The sequence below is a fragment of the Sander lucioperca genome, chromosome 22 (genome assembly GCF_008315115.2).
Source record: "Sander lucioperca isolate FBNREF2018 chromosome 22, SLUC_FBN_1.2, whole genome shotgun sequence".
Lineage (NCBI taxonomy): Eukaryota > Metazoa > Chordata > Actinopteri > Perciformes > Percidae > Sander > Sander lucioperca.
Genome location: NC_050194.1, coordinates 21,135,061 through 21,148,550, shown reverse-complemented (window position 1 = coordinate 21,148,550; position 13,490 = coordinate 21,135,061). Strand labels below are relative to the sequence as shown.

Sequence of the window (13,490 nt, the reverse complement as noted above, 5' to 3'; positions counted from 1 at the left end):
ACTGGTGTTGGTTCAGGATGATGTGATGAATATGTCTGGTGTCTGTCTGCTTTGTCCTGCCACATGTTTGTAGTCACTGTGTTTGTGTGCATGCGGATGCATATATAAGGCAGAGGAGTCCAGATTTGAAAGAACAGGCGTACAGATTAGAGAGACAGGAGTACATTTTGGGGTCATCCATAGTCGGTTACCCCGATCAAAGAGAGAACCCTGCTCACATGCATTGCACTTGTTTTTCTCAATTTTCTATATTTATTTCATTAATATTAGGTAAAGGTTCTGAATACAGCAGTTGTAAAAATGGTTGAGGTGTACCCCATTTAAGCAGTCAAAGTAAGCAACATTTAGGTAAATAAACTCGATACAGATAGATTTCAAATTAAAGGAAAATCCTGAATAAATGGGAAAAATATAATAAATAAATGCAGAAACTTACATACAGGGCATGAAGGGTCACTGGATGGTGTATTAAGTATGAAAATGATGTGACTCATCTCAGATCTTAACCCAAGTGAACCTATGGGAGATTTTGTGTTTTGACAGTGCTCTCCTCGACCATCATCAAAACATCAAATGAGGGAATATGTTTTGAAATAATGGTGGCCATCCTTCCTGTTCCAGAAACTTGTAGAAAAACAGTATATGCTGATGAATAGCACTGAGGCTGTGGAGGCCCATGGTTGTCTCTAAAACTCTATGTTGTTTTTTTCTTTTACTTTGTCACCTATCTTTATTTTATTCATTGTCAACTCACATGAACTGAACTGACCCCCTGGTGCTCCACCGGAGCTGCTCATTGGCTAGCAGGTGAGTCTGTAAGCTACTCCAGATCTAAATGTTTTTAATTGTTTGTAAGTGAAGCAAAGCATTGCTGATAACCGATAGATCAAGGTTAAAAACACTTAAATGTTTGCCCCACTTTGCTCCTCTTCTGTACCTCATTCTTGCATATTTTATTTTGTATTATCTTGTTTTGTCTGAATTTATCAAATCATTTATCAAATGTAGAAGAGTCGTTTGTCTTCCGCCTTTACCTCTAATGATGTGTTGTGCCATAAAAGCCTTCATAATGGATCTGGAGGAGGAGCATTCATTAGACTGACTGAATGGTAATAGAGAGTAGACATGTAGGAGAAATCACCTCTCTCTATCACATGCGTGCATACTAATGGAAGAGGGTATCCACCCTCACCAACAAACGGAGTTCTAGACAATGCTTAATGATCATATACAGAATTAATGAGGTTCAGCACATTTTAATAAGAAAAATCTATCTCCCGAGCCCAAGGGAGACAATGAGTCTACTCATTTGTTCCAAAATATAGCAGATTTAACTGTAGTCCTCATATTGTACCACAAAGAGGCAGTGTTTTCTTACTAAGTTCGATATAAGAATGTTGTTCTGTAAATATATGTGGCCACCAGATGGCAGTATTGTACAGGACATGATAAACTACCTAAAAGTAAATGGAATTTGAATTGTATACCTAAAAATAAATATAGATATATATATTGGGACATCAGGAAACAATATATGCCCACAGATTTACAGAATTTTTCAGACACCCAAAGCTACATTAATACACACAAACATGCAGGCCAGAATGGCCCCGTTTCACCCAGTGTATGTCAGAGGGGGAGGCTGTGGGAGGCTGTGACCTCTCAAGCCTGCAACAAGAATCCTTCTGAGAGTACTCTTTCATTGCTGGAGATTTAGATACCTATCATCAGCTCAGTGCAGGAGTGCTGGTTATGGACTGACTGTTGTCTTTAAAAGGAACAGATACAGTATCCTTACACGCCATAATCTGTCAGCTCAAAATGTGTGACGGTTGAGTCTTCCATCATTCAAACAGGAAGGTTTTGTCTCCAAAAAAATGGATTGGACATGCTGTACATATGTGTGTTGTGTTACTAAAAGACACAGAAATCGTGGTGGTAAGAAACATCCTTTAATGATTAAACTCAAAAGTAGCTTTGGTTATATCAAGAGCATTTGGAAGTTTAGGTGTAAACATGACAATTGAACTCTGTTGCTTTACACAAAATAGTAGGGCAGTTGTCATTAGAGGCAATCTCTTCTAACTGAACCCAGTAATGAGCATCATGCTAAAAAACCACAGCAGACTAGCTAGTGTAAGCTCTGAATTAAATACTTTAATTCCACCACAACATAGCTCTGTTTTGGAAGGCTACAGGATGTCACCGGAGATGTCAAGTGGAGGACAGACCCTTGCTTATAGTGTTCAGGACACGTCCAAGTCCTCTTATTTCTGATGCTATGAGAGACACCGTTGACACTGAAACACTAGCTGCATGGTTTGAATAACTGGCATCTTGTGCCAACCGCCATGCCTTTTGCCCCAGTGTGTGTAACACAAGTCACATACAGCATTTGCAACCATGCACATGCACGAGGCAGCTTAATTGATGTACCAGAGTCTGATGGCATACTGTAAGGTAGACTTGCTTCGCTTGACTGTACACAGGAATTTACGTGCAGCATGCTGCGTTTCAGTTTCTGACATCTTAGATCCATCTCATAGCATATTAACACGCAGATTCATCACCACAAATGGTTCGGAATTTGTCTATTCCCATTTACTGGCAGTTTTCCCACATGATGCTTTTGTAGCCCAGAGATGTGTGTTTCAGAGTTTACAGGCAGACAGCATAACAGCCTAGAAAATGACTTGAAATTCTGCATGCATCAAGTGTTAGCGTGAATCCAGTCCCTTGTAACAGTGGAATACACAGTATAAGATAACGTGAGAGTAGTTTTATTGAGTAAGTGAGTGTTTTTAAGGCTAGATTGTCATCACCATCTGTTATGAGCAACACATCGTTTTTATACAGTAGAAGAAAAAAAACTTCTATACGTCAGTGGGCAGAGACTGCAGCATGTCAAACTTCAAGTATGTGAAACAGACATTTCTATCATCACTGCAAACCTCTCTGTCCTTTTCCTCACATATACAGTTAATATTAAATATGTTTTTCCTGTCATCTGGTGTTTTCTTATATGGCTTCAACTCAGTGGCATTTCTTTCTAGTAATGTTAAATTGATACTTTTTTCTTAGGCTATAATGCCCCACAGTGTTATTTTCTTTATGGTATTCTACTGAATAGGCAATTTGGTTTCTTGAGACTTTAACAGCCAGGTGAACACAAACATCAGAATGAGGGACAATTAAGGCAAATAGAGCTAAAATAGAGCTTATATAAAGTAATTTCACTGTAATCCAACTCTTTACAAACTCGCAGAATAATACTGACATTCCACTTTGATTTAATCAGTGCACCCCCCAAACTCAGTTATTTGTTTTTTACAGTAGCTGATGAAGAAGAAAAAAAAAGAAAATAATTCAGACACTGCGATGTGAAATAGACTGTGTTCCCTAAAGAAGCAGTCAGGCACTGTATGTACAGGTGTACCTCTGTCTGATTCTTACTGTGATTAATGACTGTTTGACTCTAAACAATAACAAAGTAACTCGTTGTAAATGATTGCTATAAGTAATAGGAATGATAAATACATAGCACCATCTTTTGTTGAAAAAAAGAAATAGAAAAATACTGAAAATAAAAACACTAAAATTTGAAAATTCACAAAATAGAAAAGGACCAAATCTATATTTCCTGGCTATGCTACATCCATGGATGTTACCACTTTTTTTGTAAAGCAAGACCATCAAAAAAATGTTCTTCCAACCCTTCTATTTCTATACATGCACTTTGGTTAATATACTAATAATAACTTTTTTTTACTAATTCTTTGGCAAAACAAAAAAGGCAAAAAACACAACAAAATAGCATCTAATTATTTCATCATTACAAACTCTGAGGCACTTAATCAGCTGAAACAAAAGCTCATCCGCGTATCCATTGACAGAGCAACACAACAACTATGTACATATATGTAAAAAGTGTTATAAATAGGTTTTAAACCATAGATACTATATACATCTTTTAACTGAGACAGTATTGGTTGTTTTTGTGTTGTTGATTTTTGGTATTACCCCCCCTCGCTGTTATATGGGTGTGTTGCCTTGTGTTGCTTTGATGCTCAGGCATCAAAACTTATACTTCAGAGTGGGACTGATGACACTTGCAGTTGGGCAGGGAGTTACTGGAAACACTGGGATGGAGTGATGGCTCATTCTCGCTTCCTCAAGATGACATAGATGAGTCCGCTGATCAGCGCCAAAGGGAAAGCCACCCACGCCAGGATGTAGGAGTAGCCGAAGTTGTCTGACCCCGGCACCCACTGCGGACTCATCACCGTATAGATGATGGCTCCGCTCATCACGAACAAACCTGCAGGGAAGAAAAAGTGAGCACTGAGTAATGCTGACCATCATCTTGTTCAATTATCAGATCGTGTTTCTCTGCAGTATTGTGCTCTCTGTCTTGTGTCCTGAGCTGAACCTTGTCTGGCAGAGGAGGCAAGCGGGTCAGTGTTTCCCAGAAGGCATCCCTCCACACTACATCAGTGTTTCATGCTTATTGATCTCTGAGCCAGCCCTCGCAAGCCCTTCCTGCTCTGCCCACCTCCCTGGTCTGACATGGTATGATGTGTTTGTCAGACCCCCGCACTGCCAGCCCTCCTGACATTTCAACTTGCGCGGCAGGCAGTGTGCCCAGTGTCATTTCTGTTTGGCTGAGTGGGCACCTGGGTGCCAGGCAATGCACTGGCACAGTAATGAGAGCAAACCTGGGATGTTGGAAAGGGCTGCCAAGAGAGGACACAATGGGCTGGCAGTGGAGCCACTCTCTGGCTAAAGGGCATGAAGTACAATGGACAAGTGGAGCATTAAACCATTAGCAACTGGCTCTGGCTCTCTTAATTTAATTCTCTGCCACAGCAGATGCAGTGGGATCATCTGGTTTTGGTTTATCTGTGTAGGAGGATTGGTGTACTGTACTAATCAGAGTAGTGCTGAAAAGGTTAGTCATTTAGTTGATTGTCAAGTGGTTGTTTGTGCAAAAATTTACAACTTCTCAAATCGGAGGTTTTGCTGCCTTTCTCTGTTTTACATTATTGGGAATTGAATGCATTTTGGTTTTGGACTGTTGGTCGAACGAAACAAGTAATTTGAAGATGTCACCTTGTAATGTGGGATATGGTCATTTGTCACCACTTGATTTAATGGACTGCATTATCAGTTGATTAATACATAGAGAAAATGCACTCCTAAATCCAATATAAATCCCTTTGTACAGTTTGTGTTGATGCTAGCCCAAAATCTACCTGTATAATGTATATCTGATCTCGATGGATTTGTGAGTTAAGCGTCAAAGGGGGATTAAACTTACTGGCAAGGATCTGGAAGGTTCCAGTGAGGAAGAAGCGTCCGCCCTTCTGTAAAGTGAAGAGCTGGCAGAAGAAGAGGAACAGAGACAGGCAGCTGAAGATGATGGACAGGATCATGACAGCCTGTACCGCCTGAATCCACTCTGCATGGGGGAGGAGGGAGAAGAAGGAGAGTGTTGTCAATAACTGCCCACAGTCATCATTATCCAAAGGCATCATTTATATATAACATTGACTTAATGAGCATGTGAGAAGGGGAAGGGTAAGAAGAGACAAATAAAAAAACAAATGCCAAAGCATACTGGTCTTGAAGCATCCTCTCACAGAGAATGTAATGTTAACTTCTGGGAATGTGTAATGGATCCATATTCATCCATAACAATGAAACCTAGGTATCTTGTTCCTAAAAGCTCTGTGCGCCCCTCACAGCAGGACCTATGACTAAATGTACCACATCGATCGTTAACGTTAGTCCTCCAAGGCCAGGATGCTAGAAGTCCATTAACCCATTAGACACCTGTATTGACAGGGAAGACCATCTGTCTATGCTATCTACTGAAGAGTGTGTGTTTGTGTCTGTGCTTCATTCGTGCCACCACGCCAGGAATCCCAGGATGTCCAAGCGGGGTCCATTTCTTGTCTGGGGGTTATCCATTACTGCCTCCCTGGCCTCTTAGGGTGTCCTAAGTACTCATTTGTTCCCTTTCTCGATCTATCTAACTCTTCATTTTAGCTGTGGCTGCTGTTACAGTTGTGTTTTCGTGCTATAAAATGCTGCCATTCCGCAAAGTGTTTGACCAAGTAGGACCGCCTCAATCTGCTTGTGCATTAGCGGCCGCTGTATGAAGCCGCCCTCACATGATCCGTGGTAAAACCGCGAGGTAGGATGCAGAGCAGAGAGGTAAAGCGCAGCCTTGAAAGGTCAGCAGCAACTAAGTCAAAGTTGAAATACTTTGAACTTTAAGTGCAGTGTACGGTGGCAATTCAGAGCAGTGCGCGGCGCCAAGGGTATCCATGCGCCTACTATGCCCACACCACTCTCCCCATAGGAAAACAATGGAACGGCCAGTGCATAGCAGTTTTACTGCGGATCATGTGTAGGCGGCTTAAGTCCTATCAGAGCATCAGCAAATATTTCCAGACAAGCCTATAAAAAGTGGGATTTTATAATGGCTCCATTTGTACGCATCCCACTGCTGAACTCTGACATTTAAATCTCTAATGCGATTCCTTCAACATTCTCAAGCATCTGTGGTTAATTGATTCTCTTGCATAATGTAAATCAAAGGCTTGTTGTGGTTTAATGGGGGGGGGTCTAACAACATGGAAAAATAGGCAGGATGCATAATTTATTACCGCTTGTGCAACACAAAGGATGATTAGGTAATTAGACAGCTTACTTTGTGTGGTGGTATGACTTAGACTAACCACATTTTAACACTGTAGGCTTAAATGGCACAACACTACATCGCCGTGTATTTATTACTTCCCTGTCTGTGGACATTTACAAAGAGTCATGCAGTTTTCCTAGAGAAGACCTGACATATCTCTGTTATAGATTTAAAGGGAAACAGTATCTTGGATAATTGCACAGGGTTACCAGGATGGAGTCAGGTTACCTACAATAACAGTGCTACAGTAAGCTCATTGGCTCAGGGGGGATGAGATATGGGAGGAAACATGACACGCTGCAAATTTCCATCCACAAAATGCAGCCAGCACAATAATACCACACCAGAGTAGCAATTAGATTCCATTATAATGATCATTTTCTCAGATGTTACATAGTACTGTGTGATAATACTGTGAGAAATGGGTGAAATGTTCCATCCCTGCTCTATGAATAGTGGTCACCTATAAATACCAACAATACATCACTGCTTTCTGATAAACACACATCTTGTCCTCCTTCCTTCCTTCCTTCCTTCACTGACCAGTAGTAGGAAACAGTGACATGGGGCATTTCCTAGCATGGGGCTTACAATATCACTGATAAGCATCAGTATATAAGTATGACTCATATTCAAAAACGTACTTGAATGCCTTGGTTTATTATCGAGGTATTGCAAAGCAAAAACGTACAGAAGCATTCCAATGTAATACCAAACAAGAAACTAACTGTTGATATTTTCTGCCTTTTATTCTGAGGTCCTACACCCCACTCTGCTGCAGAGTAGTGCACACCAACAAACTGCTGTAGTATTTATTTCACTATGTTTATGTATTGTAGGCCTGTGTGGGAGCAGAATACATTCTTCCTCTACAGCTAATTTTAGAGTGAGTAAATTCTATTAAGTAATTTTCCTGGCTGTAAGGAAGTGATATTTAACTTAAGCTCAGCATGCGATAACTGTGACATAAGTATTTCTCACCAGGGTGTCATCAAAACCAAATGGAGCCAATATTTTTGTAACCAAGGCAACGATTTCACAGATATGTTAAAAAATAACTATGATGACCATGATTATGATTCACTTCAGAAGGAACTTGATTGCTCAGCAAAGCTTCAGAAAGCTCTACTGAACGCAGGCTTGGCCCCCACGTGAGAAAAGTCCGCTATCTTCCATCTACCAAAACCAAAGCACAGAGCAGGGCACGCACCTTCTTAACTAAACACTGTGCTTCAGTGCGCTAATGAAAGCAAGTCAAACAAACAGGCTGCTCCATGAAGCTGTACCTGGCACAGTATGCAGGCACTGCTGCCCTGACAAAACACACACCAGCTGGGCATGGCTCATTCTAGACAAATGACATCACCCAGATGCAGCCAGCAGCTCCTGCACCACTGTGACAGCACATTTAGTAGCAAAACATACAGCAGCCCAACAGTGATCTCACATGAAGTTGCTAGTTATTACTTTTAGGTCAATGGAAATGTTATTAAGTAGGGGTCATCAAAACTAGTGGAATCTATAAACCCGTCTTTATCTTATCTAATTCAAACATGAGGTGGCTGGCTGACTGTAAATAAATAAATCTAATGCTGCAGCTGCTGCCTTAAATTGTCCCAATGATCCCTGCAAACTAACACTGGACACTATGATCTGACACTGGGCGTGACCCATCATCAGCATGCTATGTTCTGCACGAGGTAGTCCAAGGTCTCCCTGCTTTCAAACATACCATCACAGGCATGCACACACACACACACACACACACTCACACTCACACACACACACACACACACACACACACACACACACACAGATCTAAAACTTTAAATACTCTCTGCAGCCCCACCCTGATCCTCCACAACTCCCAAAACTCCTGTCACTATGGACTCCCAACACGGGACCTGAATATGGACATCACACCACGACTATTTATACAGTGGCAGCCTATCAGCTAGCACATCAACACAGCACTGCCACATTCTCTGCCCTAGATGGCACCAGAGTCCCAGAGGAGCCATGACACACCCACAACATCAACATGGTAAATGTTGGATTTCAGCAAGTTCCAAAGTTCAAGTCCCCCATTAATATCATTGTGGACGGTTTAAACTGGTTCCAATGCTAACAAGCTTTTAAGTTTAGCCCATTTTGCTTAAAGTAAACCTGAAGAGTGACGCATCAGATATGGAGATGTATCACAGCTGAGCAATGATTGGAATGTCAAGTATTGGCCAATGTTTTGTAAATAAAGTGTTATCTTAAAGTAAAAGTAAAAGTGTAGGCATGAGTCTGACCTCCACTTGTTGCTGGATTACAGTGGTATCCATCAATGGCAGCAGTGCAGTTTAGCCAGAGGTCTGAGGTGGTAGTTTCACCTGTCGTCCATACCTGGTGTCAACAACATACAACTTGGTCAGTAATGTGTGAAGAGCAGCACAAAATCATCATCAGAAAACAAGTTTCACTGGCAAATTCAAATTCCTAAACCACAACTATGAAGTATATCTCTAATAATGGAGACAATTTTTTTTAATTATATTTGTTCATAAGGTGTTGGTTAGCTTCAACAGTGAGTTTTAGTCCATTTATATTTAATCCTTAATACTTCATCTGAACAAATAAAAAAACATGACGACAGTTTTACTCACGCTGACAATTGTTGACACAAACAGAAGAACAAGACCAGCAACGTGCAGGAGGATGATTCCCAGTAGCAGGAGCAGCATCTTTTCAGGCGATCTGGGCAGTAATGAGAAGAAGAGTCTCTGTCAATGTTTGTGTGTGTGTGTGTGTGTGTGTGTGTGTGTGTGTGTGTGTGTGTGTGTGTGTGTGTGTGTGTGTGTGTGTGTGTCTGTCTGTCTGTCAGTCAGATTGGGACATGGGTGTGTCGCTGCAGCACATTCAACACAGACAGCCATTAGGGAAACGTTAACGGATGGCAGGATTCCCATTTATTCCCAGCATGTAAAATCACATTTAAGAGAAAGTCATTTTTAATCTACAAATTACATTTAGATTTGAGCAGTAAATTTGGCGACAGGATTAAACTCTAAAACTGAGGAGGCAGGGACCGCATTTCTTGTTTTTATTTATTCTAACAGACTCAAATGTGCTTGAAAAGCTTGAGTCTTTTCAAATTGCATCAAACATTCTTCTCTTTTAAAATGGCTTTAAATTGCCGACTTGTGTCATCTTTAACATGGAAACAATTTGAGTAATGAGCGTTGATCTCTACATGATATTTAAAAAGCAATATAGGAACCACTTAAAAGGTTAGCAAAGTACAATTCCGTTTAAAGTAAGTGTATTTATCGAATAAAATCATTTCTTAGCGACCAAATAAGCTATTTTGTGCGATGATAGTACAGTCCTCCTGTTTGTGCGCGCAATGGAGTGGTGGGTATCCCAGCGAAAAGCGCGTTTCCTTCTTTAATCCGCCAGGACTAACTCTGAGCGCAGCTGAATATAAGGAAGTTTAGAAGAGAAGAGACCAAAGTCCACTTACTTAGAGCGGTAAGCTTGTATTTCCACAAAAAAAAAGAGGTTTAGGCTCGCAAGAAGCAAAAGCAAGTTTTTCCAAAAGAGTCCAACAGTGGTAGTCCCTCAGTTCTAAAAGTCGCTCTCAGACTAGATTGATGCCAGCGCTGACGTTCTGTTATAAAGTGTCTCATTATGGAAGAACAACGCCCTGCGTGAGTCGATGCGTCATGGAGTGACCCTCTGGTCCAGAGCCAGGGTTCCCAATATAGATGCGCCATGCGTAATAGCGCGTGGGTTGCCTTAGTTACTAACTTGCTGTATGTGTAGTGACCTGAATGATCATTGTTTAGCTGTGGTAACTAAAATCAGCTATCTGCTTTCGAGGTTTTTTTCATCTTCTTCTTCTCTCTGACAGTTTCCAGCTTTTATTGCTGTTATTACAAATTACACTGCACTTTGGAAATCCACGTTATTGTTGTTGCTCAGTTAATATAGAATATGCATATTTGCATATATATTTAGCAGAATTATACACAACATACATTTTTTTCAAATGGTATTTTTTTTTATTATATAGAGTAGATATTTGAATGGAATATTTGAAAAAATAAGTTATAAATATGTATCCACATACATATTTATAACTTAATTACGTAATCAGCCTTTAAGATAATTTGCTGTAACAAAACATCTTTGTCAAGGCTTCCATGAATTTGATTGCATTTATGTCTATAAATATAGCAGAGTAAAAGAAAGGGATTTTGGAGATATTTCCCTGTAAACTCAGCTTTTTTTGTTGCCTTGGCAATTAAACATTGTTGTACTGTGGTGTAGTGAGACTCTTTTCCCTCTGGTAGTCATGTAGTCAGCCTCGTGACTCACAGTCACAGTATGTGTGAAAGTGTGGTTGTGTATGCCCAGCGCACCGCCACTGAGCGATAGCATCTGGGGCTCTCCTCTGTTTGACATGACTCATTTGTAGTGGGAGTGAGATGGCGTTCCACCCTGAACAAGGACTGCAGCCCCTGTTGTTAATGTGTAAATGTACGTAAAAGTATGTGAGGAGGTTAGTTTTATAAGTATGGTTGTAGCAATGAATGGAATTCCAGGAAATATATTGAGGGAGCATAGGGAGCGGTCAAAAGTGTAAATATTTAAAAGTATGAATCTACTTTCTTATCTCTTTCTCCATCTGGATCTTCTTCTGCACAGAGTAAATAGATACAAGATTAACCAAAGTCTGATGTCAGTAATGGACTGATTCTTAAGTCGTACATGGTACAGGCACCATATCTAAATACATTATGATATCCATGGGTTTCTGATAACACTGGACATATTAAGTTCAATGCATAATCCTTCACTTCTGCAAAATGTCAACAACTGATTTCACACCCTGCACAGAAAATTTTGAGCTTCTTCGATGGGCAAATCATATCAGACGTACGTTTTCTTCGCATCAGCCGGCTGGTAGAGGATCTTAGAGCTGTCTGAACTTTGATAGCCCCTGTCAACATCCACTCTATTCTTCACCACTTAGCTCACACTCCCTAGATGCCTCTGCATGTTTTTCTCACACTCGCATGAAAACAGAGGCCTTTCTGCTGGGCTCATGTCCACACAAACATGAAAGGGACAGTTACAAGACCAGATCGCAGCCATGAAGTGCTGCTCTGAGTAAGAGCTTTGCTTCTGCTCAGTGATAAAAGTATGTGACATTCTTGGTCAGAAGCTGCATAGACGTATCTCTTTGTCGGATATGATTGTTCTGTTGTTTGTAGCTGTTATTTGTATTTGTGTAACTCTGGTTATGGTGTTTACTGAATCATCAGGTCTTTACTCTGATCATATGAGCGGTGATCTGGTCAACAGTAAAGGTTTACAGTGACTTGTAGATGAGAATTCTTGTTAAAAGTGTGGCGTAGCTGTGCAAGCGCTCCCCATTCCTTATATGTCAATGTTTGTAAAAGTCTGACAATCAGTGGGCTGAGTGGACATGGGAGTGTTAACTTTACTGCGTTTGTAAAGCCGGGGTTGGAGCCAAACTCTCTGGGGAGAGCCACATGACAAACATTCAGGTGGAGATACTGAATAATGTTACATCTGGAACGGCGTCTAACATTTCACCTCCGTCGCTAAAATTCTACGACTTATCTTCGTGTTAGCGCGGCAGACAGTGAGAGTGCATACCAAAACCATAGATAGGACCTCTGCCAGGGGGCATGAATCTGGAGAGTAGACGTGATTGAGTTTCAGTAACTCCATCCACATACCAATACAGAGAAGAGTGTTTAAGCAGATGTGGCGATCATAAGTGATGTTTTTGTTTTTTTACCAAATTACTCCCACAAGATCTGTAAAACAAAGCAGCATTAGAGATAATGTAGCAAAAAGACCAAAGATTGGCCCTTGTCCTTGACTCAATTAGATTCCATTCTTGCTGATTTTAAATGTGACAGGCTGCCTTCTTTCACTTGATTGCATTATGTGCAATTTCCCTTTATATTGGCTCAAATCACAATCCATTAGCTGTGATGAATAAAAAGCTCATACTCACAGCAGATATTATTCAGCTCGACTTTGATTCAGTGGATCCAGCTGATTCTCCTTGCAGTTTAGAGGGAAGGCCTATCTGCGTCACTGTTTAATCAGGCCTTGCTGCCTTGTGTGTGTGTCAGATGCTGACGGCCGTCGGTCAAAGGTGGGTCAGTCCTTGTGTCCTTTCATCAGCATGTGAAGTGCCTCTGTCTGTCGGACCACTGAGTTGCAGTAGTTTAATAGCTCCCCTCCTACTGCAGCCGTGTCTGAGTCGGACTGCCCCTCTCTCAACACACATCTTCTGGCACCAATCTACCTAACTGTTTACTCAAACTCACACATACAGTACTTGCATGCACATATGTGATAGTTCTAAAGCGCAAGACAGAAATCACATGATGCCAGTAACTACAATTATAATACAAAGGACACAAAGAACACAAAGGAGGGCAAACAAATAGGGGCTACAGACAGGCTGAAAGAGAGATGAGAGGTAAATACAGTCTGTTTGTTTGTGTGTCCATAAGTTTTGAGCTACTCACAACCCTTGTCTTGTCATCACACTTTAATCAGACGAGACACAGAGTGATGACAACAAAGGAGTAAACCGAGCCCTGTCCCTTAAAATACACTAAATACACAACAGATTGGCTTTGATGTGAGTACAGACTGTGCCTGTGGGTCGAGTTAACAAGATAATTATTAAATGTAGCCAGTGCAAAAGTGAAGGGTTTCTAAAATCATACCGAAGTTGTCATGCCAT

At 40.9% G+C, this 13,490-nt stretch overlaps 1 protein-coding gene across 2 annotated transcripts; it reads right to left on the bottom strand.

The window, feature by feature from the left end:
* Positions 1 to 1,930: 1,930 nt before the first annotated feature.
* pmp22b (peripheral myelin protein 22b) lies at positions 1,931 to 12,939 on the bottom strand. Of its 2 annotated transcripts, none has more exons than XM_031315261.2 (5): positions 12,747 to 12,939; positions 9,358 to 9,448; positions 9,004 to 9,097; positions 5,318 to 5,458; positions 1,931 to 4,318 (listed from the first exon to the last, which is right to left on the bottom strand). In XM_031315261.2, exons 2-5 carry the CDS (start codon positions 9,433 to 9,435, stop codon positions 4,158 to 4,160), a joined length of 474 nt encoding a protein of 157 aa, XP_031171121.1. In that variant the 5' UTR covers positions 9,436 to 9,448; positions 12,747 to 12,939; the 3' UTR covers positions 1,931 to 4,157. The 2 variants fall into 2 exon arrangements, with proteins under 2 accessions (XP_031171121.1, XP_031171120.1); XM_031315260.2 differs by lacking the exon at positions 12,747 to 12,939 and adding an exon at positions 10,215 to 10,431.
* Between the last annotated feature and the right edge of the window lie 551 nt (positions 12,940 to 13,490).